Raw genomic sequence first — 18,742 nt, forward strand, 5'->3', positions numbered from 1 at the left:
CATCGTTGCTCCTTCATTGACGTGTGAACACACTGATATATGTACATCACATCATCACTGCAGGCTTTTTTTTTAAGCTCCACTGCTTCTGTCGTTAATCCTCTAGTAATTCAGGGAAAACCTGAAGAACCATGCTGTACAGGACACTAAATATCCTAAATGCATTTTGCTGTTTGTAGACGAAGGCACAGTTTGTTCCTTTTTAACAGTGTGAGATCAAAATATTTCAACATAACCAGTCATTCGTAACTGGTTGAGTTGTCTGTGGTGGGAAAATAGACTACTAATAAACACAGAGAACAGCAGATTATGCTGTGAAGAAATAGGATTTCCGTTCTTTATCGTTTAGAAAGCTTGATAATGATCAGGTCACATGACCTTAATGAATATGTAGGTTTATAATAGGAACTCGATAAGTCTCCAGAAGTATCGCTACTATAATGTGTGCTTTTAAATGACTGTAGAAAGGACATTGTTCATAATAACACTCTCTGGTGTTTATAACAGTTTATAATCGCACCCTCCAGTGTCACCCAAATGAGGATGAGGTTCACTTTTCAGTCTGGTTCTTCTTAAGGTTTCTTCCTCTTCCATCTAAGGGAGTTTTTCCTCACCTCAGTCACCTCAGGCTTGTTCATTAGGGATAAATACAAACACATTTAAATATAAGTCTAATATTAATCACGAACTTTTGTTGTATAATATTAAACTATTTGTACTATATTTCTTATGTAAAGCTGCTTTGAGACAATGTCCACTGTTAAAAGCGCTATATACATAAACACATACAATAAATTTAAATTGAATTGAAAACTATTCTACCAGTAAGAACATAACGACCCCAACCTCGTTATGTAAAAGTAATACAGACTGAAAAAGGGCTTCAGTGGAGTAATTTACTGCTGGAACGCTCTACAAAACCGATCGTGACTCAACGCCTGAGCCGATCCTGACCTCCCTGGGGCCCTAAGCAGAATTCTGCTAAGGGGCCCTCCTACCTGACCCGTGAGCCATGTAAACCATTTGCCCCACATTTACACTTGCACTGGCAGCACTGCACAGCTAATTTAGCTAGTCAGATAAAGACTAGAGACAGAATCACATTGACTTTACTTTAACTTTACTGTTATTTGCTCTTGCTGACATCAAACCTGAAGAGAACACAAGTTTACCTGATTGCTGTTCTCGCATTTCACTCTTATTTTGTTCCTTTTTTCTCTTTTCATGGCCAGATGGATAGCTCCGCTTCATATTGTCATCTACACAGTAAAATTAGCACGCGCTGGAAAATGAGGCAGGGGGAGGCGGGGCCTTGCGTAATTTGTGGGGCCCTACGCAACTTGCGTAGTGAGCGTATAGGGCCGATCGGCTCTGCGCAACGCTGAATCGCTCCTGGAAATCCCTTGAAACATTTTCTGTTTGCTGACTAAAAGTTTTTGCGCACGCTCTAAGAAAGAGGTATGATATGATTTGGAAAGTACATCATTTAATAATTTCACAGATAAAAAAAAATAAAAAATAATCAGCATGACTGTTGAATACAAAACACCTTGAGGCTTTTAGTCCTGAACGATTATGTACAAAAGTATTTACACCTGCATAATTAAAATTAAACTGAGGTAAACTGATATTAAAGCTGTTAAAATAAAACAATGTAAGGGATTGTTTGTCCGAAAATATAAACGCGTATTTGTATGGCTGAGTGATATTTTGTAATTAACATGAACATACTGATCAGGTGTTAGTGTTAATTTTTTCAGTGGAGAGGATGACAAATCTAACGTTCATTAACACAGTTCTGTACACAGCAGAGGTTCATCCACATTCTAAGAAATCGCTGCAGTCTATTTTCACCGAGTCAAGAGTCAATTTTCCTCCGTTGGTTAAAAGCGGCCCAAGGAAGGGGCTCTTGGGACAGGGGAAGAATTCGAACGTTTTGTGCTCCTCGTCGACATCCTCCTCCTCCTCCTCCTCCTCTCCTCCGCTGAACTCTCCGTGAGTAGAAATGTAGTCCACGGTGATGTCTGTGCCCCTGGAGGCCTGGGTGGCGTCTGAGCTGCTTGAGTCGTTGGAGAAGCTTTTGAGGTAAGAGCTGGTGATGATGGGCTGATATGGCACTGATTCAGCCTGCAGCTTGCCTGGGTGTTGTGTTTCCTCGGTGGAGATCGTCTCGTCTTCGGCTAGTTTCTCTTGGGGAAATTCCTCTACCTCCAACGTATTGGGCTCCTCTTCACTCATGCTGGAGTCACTGAGGTTCAGCTGCAGTTTCATCTCACCCTGTATGGAGAAGAGGAATACGAGCTCAATGAACACTCACAAAGTCTACAGTAAAGGTGAAATACTAACACAAGTGGCTATAATGTATTATAAGATGACAAATACAAAGGAATAAAAGAAAGAATGTTTTGGATGAGATGTGCACTATTTAATTATAAGTGAATACTGTATTTTGTTTCTTAGAAAAGAGCTCAAAGTCTCACCCACTTACTTTCTACTGGCTTAAGATTCTAGGTTTGTAAGTTCAGTGGTTAAAATTTGCTTCAAGCAAGAACACGGTGAAAGTAACTGCTGCCAGAAAAACGTTTGTGTTTCACATCCTGCACACTTTCCTTTTCAAAGAACTGGCATTTCCGCTTGGTGAATTTTTTTGTTGTGTGACTGCTGCTTGAATGCGTAAAAGAGAAAACCTCACGCCTTAAAAACAATTTCTATCCATCCATAACTGGCCTCGTCAACAATACCCAGGACCCACTACGATCTCTTATCCACCTCCTTGGACACTGACGAAAAACTTCATTTTGCTTTTTCACGTGCGATACTTTAACTCAGACGGCTATACTGCACTTTCTTATTCCAAACTTTGTCCAAAATCACATCACCAATTAATGTACAGATAATGTTTTTATTCTCCTAATTTTGTTTTTATTTTTCTATTTCCGTTATTTCCGTTTATAGTTTCTTCACACTGCATCGCTTGTCGCTTTAAAATTTTTCTACTCTCTTTTACTTCTCTTATCCTGCCTTATAATGTTTACCTTATTAATATTATTTTGATTCCTTGTATTTTACTGTCATTACAAAACACCAGCACGCCAAGACAAATCCTCGTACATGTAAATAAGGTACATGGCAATAAAGACGATTTAAAGAAGTGTCTTCGCTTTAGCCGTAAACTTGCAAATGCTACAGATAAACCTGATGGTACAGATGTTGGCACCTCAATGATGGCTCTGTTAAATAGCTGCTTCAAGTCTGACCTCAAACCATAGAAAGGTTTTATCAGTTTATCTGGACAAAATGAATCATATTTAGCTCATATTAGCATAAAACACTGTAGTGATGAAAATATTTTGACTAAACCCTTTCTGTATCGGGAACTTGTTCGCCTGCAAAATCAACACATTAATGTTATTATTTTTATTAGATGCTAAGAGTGATAAACTCCCGACACCCAACATTGTCTACGTGATGGAGGTTACGTTAATGACGCACCTTTGTGTGTTTCAGTAATTTATTTGTGCTATTTGCTTTAAATTATTTAAGGATTTTGTATTAATCGCATGCGTTAACGTTGACAGCCCTTAATAATAAATACAGGGCTGTCAAGTGTCACGCATTGAGAGTGACAGTCACACATTTCGGTCTTTTTTCACGCTCTCCCGCCACACATTGTATTTCTCATGCAGAAAAACTTTTTGACTATTTATCATATATTTAATAAGCCGCAGCGCCCAAAATGTATAAGTCCACATCGCTGTCTCTGTGGAACCGGGCAGGAATCAAGCGCGTCTCCCCTGGAGTTCTTAGTCGAGCCTGACACTTATCAGCCAATCAAAAAAAGAGGCTACACAATAGCCAATCAGAAAATAGCACTATTGTATCTGGGTAAGATTTAACGCAACAACCAATGAAAAAAAGCATATCCTGGAATTGTTCAGCATCATCCTCGTTCACCCACAGAGAAAACCACTGGAGCTGCGAGCATCACTTTGAGCACAGAGCATATTTGAGCATATTTTAAAAATGTCACTCTTGCCTGTCTTCAAAACTTGTATATATATATGTATATAAATATATACAGTATATATATATATATATATATATATATATATATATATATATATATATATATATATATATATACAGTATATATATATATATATATATATATGTAGTTGTAGTATGAATATTATAGATATATTATAGTATAGATATTTTATTTCATTTTCTTGTCACTACCTAATATTGTTGTGCTATAAAAGTCTGACCCTAGATGGTGAATGATTGAGTGAATTACAGAGGAATGAAGTTAGTGATCTATTTCTTACCTGGACTCAGGTTATGTATCATTTTTCTGCCTTCACCAATAATAAAATGATTACTATGAGTAGTTTTTGTGTAGAAATAAAGAGCGTTGACTTTGTCTGTACCTTATCACTTGCACACTCTTTTGCCCATTTGCTGTTAGCAGGATCTGGGACGATGCTCGGAATTAGGCAGTGACAACACCCTGAGAATCTGCAAGATGAAATAAACAACAAAGTGCTTTTTAAATCAGACAAATGCTTTCTTTTATTATATCTGCTACATGGCCAAAATGATATGGACCCCGGACCATCTCACACACATATGTGGGCCTTCCCCAAATTGCTTCTACTGTACATAGTCTGAAGGACACATTTATACCAGAAGTCTTTACATGCTGGAGCAGTGTTCAGGTTGGACTTGATGAACTTGAGCGTGTTGAACTCTGACCCAATCCCACTGAACATCTCTGAGATGAACTGGAACATCAGTGTCTGATTTCACTAATGCTCTTGTAGCTGAATGAACACAAATCCCTACAGTCACGCTGCAACATCTAGACTACAGACTTCCCAGAAGAGTGAAGCTTATTATAACAGCAAATAGGGAATACATCTGGAAAGGGAAGTTCACTAACACACGTGGGTGCGAGAGGTCTGGTGTCCACATACTTTTGGAAATGTAGTGTTATTTTTCCGTTGCTTGTTTCCGTTGCTTGTACTCTCACCTTCTTTGTACTGAAGAAAACTGACATAAGCACAGGAGGCACAGGCAGGTGATGAAAACAGCACCTGCCACTGAGATGACAAAAGCCAGCGGTATCTCCTCTGACAAAGGAAGACAATTAATGATGTGAGGAATGAAGTGGAGTGTGTTTGTAAAGCAGGTAGAAAGCTGCCTCTTGTTATTCAGACTAATGAGTTGGAATGACTTTGACCTGAAGTTACAACATTCACAGAATTGTCTGTTTTTGAATAAAGGACAAACATGAAGACAAAGAGAAAACAATGAAGCAGAAAAGAACAGGAATCGGAGGCTACAGTGAGGCTACACTGGACAGAAAACCACTGTCTCCTCTGTCCATTCTTCAACTGTCCAGTGTCATGAACCTGTGTCTGTACTGTAGCCTCAGATTCCTGTTTATTATTGAGTGTTATTGAGTATTATTGTGTATTAAGAGTGTTATTGAGTATTATTGAGTATTAAGAGTGTTATTGAGTATTATTGTGTATTAAGAGTGTTATTGAGTATTGTTGAGTATTAAGAGTGTTATTGAGTATTATTGTGTATTAAGAGTGTTATTGAGTATTATTGTGTATTAAGAGTGTTATTGAGTATTATTGTGTATTAAGAGTGTTATTGAGTATTACTGAGTATTAAGAGTGTTATTGAGTATTATTGTGTATTAGGAGTGTTATTGAGTATTATTGTGTATTAAGAGTGTTATTGAGTATTATTGAGTATTAAGAGTGTTATTGAGTATTACTGAGTATTAAGAGTGTTATTGAGTATTACTGAGTATTAAGAGTGTTATTGAGTATTACTGAGTATTAAGAGTGTTATTGAGTATTATTGTGTATTAGGAGTGTTATTGAGTATTACTGAGTATTAAGAGTGTTATTGAGTATTATTGAGTATTAAGAGTGTTATTGAGTATTACTGAGTATTAAGAGTGTTATTGAGTATTACTGAGTATTAAGAGTGTTATTGAGTATTACTGAGTATTAAGAGTGTTATTGAGTATTATTGTGTATTAAGAGTGTTATTGAGTATTATTGTGTATTAAGAGTGTTATTGAGTATTATTGTGTATTAAGAGTGTTATTGAGTATTACTGAGTATTAAGAGTGTTATTGAGTATTATTGAGTATTAAGAGTGTTATTGAGTATTATTGTGTATTAAGAGTGTTATTGAGTATTATTGTGTATTAAGAGTGTTATTGAGTATTATTGAGTATTAAGAGTGTTATTGAGTATTATTGTGTATTAAGAGTGTTATTGAGTATTATTGTGTATTAAGAGTGTTATTGAGTATTATTGAGTATTAAGAGTGTTATTGAGTATTGTTGAGTATTAAGAGTGTTATTGAGTATTATTGTGTATTAAGAGTGTTATTGAGTATTATTGTGTATTAAGAGTGTTATTGAGTATTATTGTGTATTAAGAGTGTTATTGAGTATTACTGAGTATTAAGAGTGTTATTGAGTATTATTGTGTATTAGGAGTGTTATTGAGTATTATTGTGTATTAAGAGTGTTATTGAGTATTATTGAGTATTAAGAGTGTTATTGAGTATTACTGAGTATTAAGAGTGTTATTGAGTATTACTGAGTATTAAGAGTGTTATTGAGTATTACTGAGTATTAAGAGTGTTATTGAGTATTATTGTGTATTAGGAGTGTTATTGAGTATTACTGAGTATTAAGAGTGTTATTGAGTATTACTGAGTATTAAGAGTGTTATTGAGTATTATTGTGTATTAAGAGTGTTATTGAGTATTATTGAGTATTAAGAGTGTTATTGAGTATTACTGAGTATTAAGAGTGTTATTGAGTATTACTGAGTATTAAGAGTGTTATTGAGTATTACTGAGTATTAAGAGTGTTATTGAGTATTATTGAGTATTAAGAGTGTTATTGAGTATTACTGAGTATTAAGAGTGTTATTGAGTATTACTGAGTATTAAGAGTGTTATTGAGTATTACTGAGTATTAAGAGTGTTATTGAGTATTATTGTGTATTAAGAGTGTTATTGAGTATTACTGAGTATTAAGAGTGTTATTGAGTATTACTGAGTATTAAGAGTGTTATTGAGTATTACTGAGTATTAAGAGTGTTATTGAGTATTATTGTGTATTAAGAGTGTTATTGAGTATTATTGTGTATTAGGAGTGTTATTGAGTATTACTGAGTATTAAGAGTGTTATTGAGTATTACTGAGTATTAAGAGTGTTATTGAGTTACTATAGCCAGCCTTTGTGTCAGCTCGTCAGCTGTAGTTTGGTATCATAAGTTATTACCATGAAAAGTAAGTTGGTTCTTTCTTTCTGGCCATGTTGAGCCTGTAAATAAACCCACAACTTCCGATACTCTATCTATCTATCTATCTATCTATCTATCTATCTATCTATCTATCTATCTATCTATCTATCTATCTATCATCATTACTTTATAGTCACACCCTCCCTCCAGTGCCTCCCAAATGAGGATGAGGTTCCTTTTTGAGTCTGGTTCCTCATATATGAATCTACATAAAATATAAAGATTATATAAATAATATCTCAATAATCTGTCCATACCTGTTTCTCTGGAGTGTTTCAGTTTGAACGAGCGCTCGTTTTCTATAGGACTTTCTCCTGCTGTAGTCCAGGCTGAGACACTCAGTCTGTATTTCTGTCCTGGCAATAGGTCGGTGATGGTATACTCTCTCTGAGGGTGTGAGACACCTACAACACAATTATTCTTCAGTAACTTTTACAGACAATAATAACTGTAAATTATGCAAAAGTGCATACATGCAAATACAGCCTGTGTCTGAGTATCAGGAAAAAACTGACATCACTGCTATTGTAGATATTCTGTACAACATCATATAAAATAAAACACAGTCATCATTAGATTAGGTTCAAAGCAAATGCAATTAAAAAAAACAAAAATTCTAACAGATTAATATTAATCTCCCAAACACCGTTAGGTTCCTTAAGAGTTCTTTTCAGTATGTAATTTGTGTGTGAGAGGAAAACAAGATTGAGCCAACGTTACTGTAATGAAATCCACAGAATGAGATTCCACAGTCTCAGATCCTACACATGTTTGGTTTCTTACTGTATTTCTGAATTTTGCCTGCTGAATCCTTCAGGTAGATGGTGTAATGTTGCAGACAGCCTCCTCTCTTCTCTGGTGGGATCTCGCTCCACTTTACCACCACGCTTTTACTCTTCGGAACGATGGACACTGGAAAAGGACCCTGTTGTGGAGCTGAAAAGACAATCTTATTTTCAGACCTGTTTATTTATCTCACTTGATGATCAGTTCTTAATGAACCGACGCCCTCTCACCTGTCTGCCAGGTAGAGATCCGGTTGAAGGTGGCTTTTTTTGTCTTGGATGAGTTTAGATAGACCACTGCACCTTCATAGCACTCCGCAGGCTGCAAACCTAAACACACCACACATTTAAAGAGGGAGAAAGAGAGAGTGAGAGAAGAAATGCATTTCATTTAAAACATTAAAAACATGCACCATGTCATTAAGCAAATGCTACATATGGCAGGAGATTGAAAAAAGTCCTGATACTAAAATTGTTATCTATTGTAAGATGTCAAACCTCCAGCCACTGGCCACTAGGGGGCAAAATAGAGCAACAAAGTCCTGGCATTGAACGGAACACCTCAAAGAAATGTGCTAATGATGCGGATTCTTCATTAACAAGGTACACATTTGACATTGTAACCATGTCTCTGTACAAATGACATTATTTTAGAGGCTTAAGAGCAACAGGAGGGAATACAACAGATTTTCACCTCCACTTCGATATTATGGACTATTTTACAGTCTGTTTTGTTTTCTAAAATATATCTAGGTTTAATTTGTTTGTGAACTCAGCATGTGACTTTCATAGATCTGCTGATAACTGAACACTTTTATGTGTTACTGGTCTCCTAAACTGATCTTTTTGGACTGGATAGACAACACTGAGGCAATCTATAGGAAAGGGCAGAGCAGACTCTTTCTGCTGAGGAGACTAAGGTCTTTTGGAGTGCAGGGAGAGTTACTGAAGACCTTTTTTGACTCTGTGGTGGCCTCAGCCATATTCTATGGTGTGGTCTGCTGGTGCAGCAGCATCTCTACTGCAGAAAGGAAGAGACAGGACAAGCTGATCAGGAAGGCCAGCTAAGTCCTGGGGATTCCTCTGGAACACTGTACAGGAGGTGGGAGAAAAAAGGATGGTAGCAAAACTATCATCATTGCTGGAGAACGACTCTCACCCCCTGTATGAATCGGTTTCATCTCTGAGCAGCTCCTTCAGTGACAGACTGTTACATCCTAAGTGTCTGAAGGAGTGATACAGACGGTCGTTTCTCCCTGCTGCTATTAGACTTTACAATCAAAGCTGCTCCCAGTGAACCAGTCACCATAATTATGTAGCTTTGTAGAAGCCAACATTCTGTTTTCCTATTTAAGCTTAGACAAAAATGTATAAAATTTAATGCTGCCTAGGGCTTTCGAGCCACATGCACCAAATTCGGATATGTTGTAGACGCTGGTCTGATGTTTGTTGCTATTACTTTTCTAAGCGATCCGAGTACCGGTACTTCCGGTACCGGGTTTCAAATTGGCCTTTTTTTCCCCATAGACTCCCATTATAAACTTTGGAGGTTTATAACTCGGCAAGCTTTCGAACTATCTACACCAAACTCAGCCAGCTCCTTTAGGGTGATACTCTGAACAAAGGTTTAAATTGGTGTACCGACTGGCCTTCCGGTTGTGCCGCAGCCCCGCCCCCAAAATATGCAAAATCAAAAAGCTTTTTACAACATGGACATGTGACATATCAAAACACTCAGAACAATGAGGGGAACTTCCTCAAGTGCATTCTGATGATGTCACGTGACGTCACGTGATGTCACTTGAAAATCAAAAATTAGCACAACATGAACATGTATCATATCAAAACACTCAGCCCAATGAGGGGAACTTCCTCAGGAGTATTCGAATGACGTCACATACTCGTCTCCACTTGCCTCCAAATGTTTTGGCACCCTATCTTTCTGTCCACTTGCCTCCAAAAGTAACACTGACCCTTATGTCCACTCGCCTCCAAAAAGCACCTGCCTTTGCGAATACTTGCCTCGTCAAAGCCAACATCAAAGTTTGTCGTGACGAACTTTACTAATCTAGTTACACACTGGATTACTGTTTAACTGCAATAATAAAAATAACAAAGTATTTAAACAACACGTGCAATAACAGAAAAATGTGCAATATTACCTGTGTGCAATATGTCTGTTAGTGTAACTACTAACTCGTGGTCTCTTTTTTGTCTTCTCTGTATTTATACATTGTGTATATAATGTATATTATATTATATTATGTCTATTATCTCTATTCTTTTATATATTTGCAGTTCTTTCTCTTTGCTGCTGTAACAGAAATTTCCCCATTGTGTGACGAATAAAGGTATATATAGTGTATTTGTTTCCAAAATAACAAAGACAAAATCTCCACTAAGTTTGATTAGGATATTTAATTGAAATAGTGAGTTGAAACAAGAAAGGGCCTCAAGACTGATTTCCTTTGTCTTTGGCATGGTGAGTAAAAATAGTCTCTCCCAATAATGTGTTCAAGTGCCCTGTTCCTTGGAGTCCTTTAATGCTGATTGAATGCCCAGGTATTGTTAGGAAGCCAATTGACTGTACAGGTGTGGTTTGAAAACTGATTGATTAATTTGGTGTGTTTTGAAAGCTGATTGATTAATTGGGTGTGTTTTGAAAGCAAATATTCACAAGGGGCTAATATTTTTGACCACCCCATTTTCACTATATTTGATTATAAAGCAAGCCTATAAATGTATTTTATATTTCAAAATGTACCAAAAGCTACTAAATAGCACTGGTGAATGTTTGATTATATCAAGTTTTATCAATGCTACAAAAATTGGAAAGATCTTTAGGAAAATGTTCCAATTATCTTACCTTATCTTAACTTATCTTAACTTATCTTAACTTATCTTATCTTAACTTATCCTCTTCATCCGACATTGTATTGAATTTCATCCGACATTGTATTTAATTTGTAATGTTACATAAAATCATAGCAAAAAGCTATATCAGGCATTATTTTTTTTATAACAGAAATATACTAATTATATTTCATACTATATATTTTATTTATGTAGGCTGAGGAGTTGTTGATTTTTTTTCTTCTTAATCATGAATTTATTCAGGCTGAGAATTCTTCTTGTCTTCTTTTTTTTTTTTTTTTTTGGGGCCTAGACATAAAGCATCAGCAAGAGGTCATGCAAAAAAACAAAAAGAAGTGAAAGTGTAGCACAACCGGGGTGAGATTCAGTGAGAGGTGCCATTACATAAACATCACATTAACCTCAAACCACAGAATTATTGATATCCTCACAGCATCGATATAGAGCTGTGTGGATAGGCAATGATTGTTTTAATGAAAATAAAAAAATAAAACAAATGTGTAATTATAATAATGATATTTATTTGTGGATTGTAAAAGGTGCATCATCGTACAACACTCAACACAACCTCTTTTTTTTTTAGTTTGTTTTTAATATATTACCTTCTGATGCTCCTTCTGATGCTCCAGATACTAAACTAACCTAAAGAAGGCGACTTTTCTTGCTCCCTTAATCACTACAGCAGCTTTCAGCTGTGCTAGAACGATTGTAAAACGGTTCTCTAATAATCACTTAGCCTTATAAAATGATTAACTTGGATTAACCAACATAAGATGAGATTGAAACAGAGGACTGATGGTTACTGATAATGGGCCTCTTTGTGACAATGAAGATCTTTCTTTAAAATTAATCTGATTCATTTTGAGTTTTTAAAATGGACAAAAATGTTTTTTTTTTTTCTTCAGTAAACGGAAATGAAAACAGAAGTGATCCTAAACTTTTGAATATCAGCATATGTTACCATGCTGTGAACGCAAAATGATTCTAACCAGAAAAACAAGGATAATATACTGTATCTATTCCTTTATTCCTGAATTTTATCCGCTACTATTGGCTATTTTTATATCAAAGCCAGTCGTAAAAAAAAAGCATTTCACTACATCGCTACTGTGTACGACTGTGGATGTGACGAATAAAATTTAAATTCGATTTGAATACTTTATTCCTTCGACTTTACAGAGACACTTTTATTTCTATTCGCTATGATCAGTCACGAAACCACAGTAAACTGTTGTGACGTTTTTGTATCCTTACATGTTCCATGTTTGTTAGAATCTACAGCTACATTTACTACATCCAGTACCGATCAAAAACATGTTAGATCCTCTGTCCTGTATTACGGTGCACAAATAATGTGACACACTGTCAAAAATGATGGTCGTTACATATAAAGAAAAAAATTCTTATACGACTAGATTCCTCTGACGATTAAAAAAAACACCTTCATAAAGATTTGCACATTAAAACCACAGTTTTTTTTACTGACCAGTAATATGCGCTGTGTTTAGGTGCCTTTCCACTCTGACCCACTGAAGCTGCTGTTTCCGTCCCTCTGGAAACCACTCTACCAAGAACTCCGTCACCGGGTCTGCACCGATGGGCCTCGGCCAGGAGAGGGCGACACTGTGATTATTCACAAGAGTCTGTGACACCTTGTACGGAAGAAGAGCTGCAAAAACACAAGAGCACCTGTTCTAACCATCTTCAATAGGTTCATACCACAGTGCTTTTCACTTCGCAAATTTGACCGCTCACAAGACTTTGAGTGATTTTATAAAACTCACAGGCTGTTTTAAATACATTTTTCTATACTAGCAGTTTTGACAGAAACTTAGACGACAAACGCCCCACATAATCTCACCCTAAAAGATTTACAGATTAAGATATGCCGTGGAACGTCAATGCACGACTGAAGTACCTGATTTATGTCTATTGCACTTTATTTCTTTAAGCTGTTTAGTAGTTAAGTTGCAATAAGTGTTGTTGAAAATGTATTAGCTTTCTTTAGGCCTACAAATATTTTACTGTCCTTATGAGAGTTAAACACACGTTTCCGGCACGCGGAGCCGACCTCTGGACGAAAATATCACCAGAACTGTTTATTTTTCCATTTCTAATCGACATCGTGTGAAAGTAGTGCATGAATAATAGCGTGATTTGAATATTCTCTTCACTTCAGTTCCACCAAAATATTTACACAAATGTTGTTATTAGAAATCTCGAAAAACACGATACGTCATTCGTTCATTGATTAATAAATTAAGATGTCATCGTTATGTAAGGCTAAATCACACCCGCTCCGTAGTGACAGCCTGCATGCAACAGCTACCAGCTATCAGGGATACAGAAAGCTTCCTCTTCACGTGCTTCCTGCAAGACATGTGAAGCCAGAGAAACTTTCACATCCTTTCAAACTGCTGCTCACGCTGCAACACGGGGCAGTGAAAGACACGGGGAGGAAAAACGCTATCTGCCTTTTTCCACAAACACGATCTCGCCTTTTTATTATATACTTAAAGCACTTCCAGATGTCTATGCTTAAAGAAAATAAAAGAAATGTTCTGTATTTTCATGCTGCATGTCGTGGATGTGACCTACTTATAGGCTGCAGGTGTATGAGTCGAGCAGGAGACAGGCCTTTTGAGTTCATCGCAGAAATGGACACGTTGCAGGAAGAACAGGACACTTTGGTGGTTTTTCCGAGAGCGGTCCGGTTGCTGAGTCGATGTTCGATCACAGTCACGATGTACTGCGTTATCTTTCCTCTGGCTTCGGTGTTGTTCAGCTCCTAATCGAACAGTGATAAAGTTTTTTCAAGCTGTTGAACCTGAATAAGCATTAAAGTCACTGAGAAACTGATTTCCTCTAAAGACTTTTTTTTGAAAATGAAAGGCGTCCAGGTTTTGCTTTAACAGAGAGCAGCAGATGACAGGATATGTCATTTCTCAGAAGTGGTTTGACCTTTAGTCATGTGAAGTGATGGGCAGTGTGGAGGTCTGGAGTGACTCTCTGTAACTAAACAAACCGATGGCAGTATTTGCTGTGTACGGAAGAAGCACAAAGCTTCTTCGACGTGCTGGAAATATTAAGTAACTGTGTATAATCTGTGTGTAATACTTACTCTCCAAAATAACTGGAATGACTTGCTGACGGTTTGCGTAGATTCTTCAATGTACCACGCGTCAAGCATTGTCATAGGAGCTAAATAAATAAAATATAAAAAAAGATGGAATGAGTTTATCATATTTTAGTCTGGACTATGTCGGATTTAAACAAAAAAGAAATTAACTAAAAGTGGCAAGCCACTAAGTCATAACGCCAAACGCCATAAATGTAAATTTATAAGGAGATTTACAGCATATTTAGATTTTCAGTGCAGTTTTGCTAAATATTGAGAAATCTAATGTATGTTGTAACAGTGTGGCTTTGGTTACACTTTGTGCTATTAGACCAGCTTCATACTGTATCCATTCATTTTCCATAACCACTTTCTCTTGGTCATGCTGGACGATCCATAGCGTATATGGTATACTGGGCACAAGGTAGGAATATTTTCCTGCAATAATTTCACTTTCAGGGAGATGGGAGGAAACTGGAGAACCCAGAGGAAACCTATGTGAACCTCTACAATGACTGTAACCTATTCATACTTAGGATTAAACCAGTGACTCTGCAGCTGTCAAGCGATAAGCTATAAAAAAACCCTACTTTTTAATTCTTTTAATTATTATTGTATTGTTGCAAGAGTCTAAGTGATTGCCATTATACATTTTAACCATAAATTCATGTAGCAACATTCTTTCTGATGCAAGTGATTATAAAAGGCAGGATGCTTCATGCTCCACCTCCATGTATGACACTGACACTTTACTACACATATCTAACACGATCAACTGTCTCCGTGTTTCCATTACACGCCCTTCATCATGTACATCACTAAAACAGCTACGCTTTAAATGAGTCAAGTACAGTAATACAGAATAACCTTTGAGTTCGATTCAATTAAACAGTCTAAAAGTGTAAGGAGGTTTTTGATCACCACCTTCTTCATCTGTCACGCCTTCGATCCGAGTCCACTCGCTCCACAGACCTCTCCTTGGGCCAGGTTTCCATCTGACCTCAAACGTGTACGTGTTATATGGATTCAGTGAGGTTACAGTCCAGCATGTCGTCAAATTGGTGTTCTGAAGAGAGATAAAAACCATTTCCATTACACATTGTACGTTGTATATTTATAATCACACCCTTCAGTGTCACCCAAATTAGGATGAGGTTCCCTTTTGAGTCTGGTTCCTCTCAAGGTTTCTTCCTCTTCCATCTAAGGGAGTTTTTCCTCCCCACTGAGTCACCTCAGACTTGCTCATTGGGGATAAATACAAACACATTTAAACATATCTAACATTAATCTTGAATTTTGTACTTTACATTATTCTTTATAATACCCTTTTGCTCTATGTTTATGTTCTGTAAAGCTGCTTTGAGACAATGTGAATTGCAAAAAACGCTATGCAAATAAATTTGAATTGAATTGAACACTTACATAACATAACAACCCTTTCTAGAATTGTACAGATCACTAATTACGCTCGGCACGCAGTACAGTACGTCACAGGACATTGGCTTAATTATTAATAGTAAAGTTTGAAGAAAATGTAACTATATTTCTTAACTAAAAGATTTTAAATAAAGCCTTTCGGTTCATCTTTTTTAAATGAAATAATTATTTTATTTGACAAAATGGGTCCAATGTTTTTCTAATTTCATTTGGATTTGGATTTTTTTTCCTTAAGAAAAAAGAAAATGATAAGTTCAACTTTATTAATCCCAGTGTGGGGAAATTCACTTATCGCAGTTAAAGTTTAGCTATTAAAGACTTAGCATAGGAAGGAATAAAAGTTTAATATAAGACGATATTAACAAAAGTAATATTAATAATAACATCAAGTAATAATAGTAAAATGTACTGTAATTATTTACACTTAAGAAATAACAAAAGAAATAAAATGATATAAAATGATAAAAACCACAGATCTCAGAGATCAGATGCAATATAAAGTGAGTCTGTAAGCCGAATAATTCCTGCATAAAGCAATATAAAAGAATAGAATCGGTGACAGGGTGTAGTGATGTGGCCTTGATAACATATTTGAATGAGCACATTAATAAATATATTATAAATATAACCTATAATATAAAATACACTCAGAAGGATAACTGACAGCATCCGACCAATCAGATTTGAGAGTTCAACACCACTGTGGTATAACGTGTCTATAAATATTGCACATCATGTCTGGGGTACAATAAAAGTGCATTTTCTGTTTAGTTTCAGTTTGGTTTTGAAAGCAGCTTCTAAGTCACATTTCCTCTTTGCTGCACTTCTGCACTGTTAAAGTTAAAGGATGTAACGCCACTATTATTGTCGTGACACTTCCTGGCTTTTTCTTTTTTTTTTTTAGTTCTGTTCAATGTATACTCAAAAAGCCGTGTAAATATTTTGGTCTGTAAACAGACAGTGGAAATGTGGTCATGTGAACGGCGTTTGTCTTTTGAAGTCTGCATGGAAATGTAAATCAAACAGAAATGATGAAACGGGCTCCTGTTCATTTTTACAATGCAAAGGTTCTGGTAGCCGTTTCGCAGCATGGGGATTGTAAAAACCCCTTGACATTTATCTGTCTAGTTCTGAATCAGCCCGCAGAAGGTTTATAATCTACAGACTCATCTAATCAGTAGTTTTGTGGGCTGCCAGTAAGTCAGCGGTTTTAATGCACTTATCTCAGGATTTGTTTCAAGTCAGTAAACGCTTTCATGTGTTACAGACTGAAGTTTGATCCAGACAGAACAAAAGTAAACAAAACTGGTAAAAGTCGCGTATAGTCTTAAAGTAAACGCTTAATATCTTGCTTGTGATAACTGCATCAAGGTTTTGACACACTGACATCATTAACCTGCTGAGTTCTTCTTATGTGATGCTTTTTCTGGCTCGTACCACAGCAGTGCTTATGTGGTTTCTCCCTTCGGTCTCTCTTCAGGAAGTGAAATACTGCTCACTTGGGTTAAGATCTGTCTGTTGATTGACTTGACCAGTGTAATATCTACCCCTGATGAAGCCCTTTGTTGTGTTGACAGTGTATTTTGTGTCACTATAGCAATGAATTCATTCTGCTGCTTCTATCGTGAGTTACATTATCAATAAAGATTAGCGAGACTGTTTTCCTGAAGCAGCCATGCAAGCCCAAGCTATGACACTTTCCTTCACCGTGTTTGACGAGATGAGCGCAAATATTTTGGATCCTTTTACTTTGGGCTTTCCGTCACTTTGGTAGAGGTTTATCTCTGTATTTCTTTGCAAATTCTCTGCACACCTGATCCTTATGTGTCCCTAATTACCTTCCCTGTTTGTACCTGTTGTCTTGCGTATGTTTGTTGCTGTTGTGTTTTGTTTCTTACTTGTTGTTTCCTTTTTTTGTATTTAGGCTGAAATTCTGATCTTTTATTCTCAATCATCCTTCGATTTCAATCCCAAATGTCTTCAGTGTACAGCAGCGACAAAAGAATCGGCTTTGCTGTTTCAATACTTTTGACTGTGACCTTATATATCTAGAATGTTTTCACTTGTATTGTTTATTTCCGTAGAGCCTACATGTCGTTTAGAACTGTTTCATAACTTTCCTTCTCAGCAAAACACCCTATAAGAAAATAAACATTCAGCAACAAACAAGAGCTGCTACCCTGCTAGGCAGGAAACGACTTCTGTGATCAGTTTATTAAATGACTCACTCTTGGCTCATTACGCAACCCACAGGACTTTATTCTTATTTCAGTATAACTACGTTACTTGGGATCAGATAAATATACTGGTGGCATGATTTAAACTGCTATCTGAAGTTGATATTTTCCATGAAATTAAAAAAGGTATTTGAATATTTGATACATTACATATTTGATTCTGTTTTAAGGAACATAGTGTTTTGAGGTGTACAAAAGATGAAGTGTATGAGGAGTTATCTATAACCCTAGACACCTTTAACAAGAGGTCCTGTACTAGGACTTACTGTACACATCACACTGTACGAATGAATCAGTGATCAAGTAAGTGGCAGTTGCAGTGATTAATGTGTTTGATGTGTACGTACGTTGAATGAGACGGTGTTCCAGCTGCCCCGTTTTTCTTCGTATCGGATCTCTACCAGATGAACGCTCTGTTTGTTGAGTGGACAGAGCTGGCATCGTCTCGAAGAGCATTCCACTTCTGCGATCTTGGGGCTCAGTGGTTTCACTGTACATGAACAGAACACCGGCAGGAGGTGGGGTCAGTCTGGGAACATACTACGTTTTCATCTAAGCTTCAATTTTAGGTAAAGTTTTTGAACATTAAGGTTCGACAGGCTTTTCATCTGAAACCTTTCCACACCTTTTCAGTACATTGTCCAGATTTTGCATACTTTCCTTAATTCCTATCTTAAGTTTTTTTTAAGATTATACACACATATAAGGGAGGTTGGAAGTGCAGCTAATATTCATTCATTCATTCATTCATTCATCTTCTCCCGTTTATCCGAACTACCTCGGGTCACGGGGAGCCTGTGCCTATCTCAGGCGTCATCGGGCATCAAGGCAGGATACACCCTGGACGGAGTGCCAACCCATCACAGGGCACACACACACTCTCATTCACTCACACACTCACACACTACGGACAATTTTCCAGAGATTCCAATCAACCTACCATGC

The 18,742-nt window shown here is 36.7% G+C and overlaps 1 protein-coding gene across 1 annotated transcript in view; it reads right to left on the reverse strand.

The window, feature by feature from the left end:
• Positions 1 to 1,466: 1,466 nt before the first annotated feature.
• The window catches only part of il12rb2 (interleukin 12 receptor, beta 2a), a 23,523-nt gene continuing 6,247 nt past the window's right edge, over positions 1,467 to 18,742 (reverse strand). Inside the window, exons 6-16 of the mRNA XM_060867511.1 lie at positions 18,145 to 18,287; positions 15,048 to 15,189; positions 14,127 to 14,206; positions 13,604 to 13,793; positions 12,492 to 12,674; positions 8,363 to 8,461; positions 8,130 to 8,282; positions 7,604 to 7,750; positions 5,033 to 5,132; positions 4,431 to 4,518; positions 1,467 to 2,277 (exon numbers count right to left, since the gene is read on the reverse strand). Of these exons, the coding sequence (XP_060723494.1) occupies positions 1,816 to 2,277; positions 4,431 to 4,518; positions 5,033 to 5,132; positions 7,604 to 7,750; positions 8,130 to 8,282; positions 8,363 to 8,461; positions 12,492 to 12,674; positions 13,604 to 13,793; positions 14,127 to 14,206; positions 15,048 to 15,189; positions 18,145 to 18,287 (1,787 nt within the window). The 3' untranslated portion in view covers positions 1,467 to 1,815. The remainder of the gene's footprint in view (positions 2,278 to 4,430; positions 4,519 to 5,032; positions 5,133 to 7,603; positions 7,751 to 8,129; positions 8,283 to 8,362; positions 8,462 to 12,491; positions 12,675 to 13,603; positions 13,794 to 14,126; positions 14,207 to 15,047; positions 15,190 to 18,144; positions 18,288 to 18,742) is intronic.

This window comes from Tachysurus vachellii, chromosome 4 (genome assembly GCF_030014155.1).
Source record: "Tachysurus vachellii isolate PV-2020 chromosome 4, HZAU_Pvac_v1, whole genome shotgun sequence".
Taxonomy (NCBI): domain Eukaryota; kingdom Metazoa; phylum Chordata; class Actinopteri; order Siluriformes; family Bagridae; genus Tachysurus; species Tachysurus vachellii.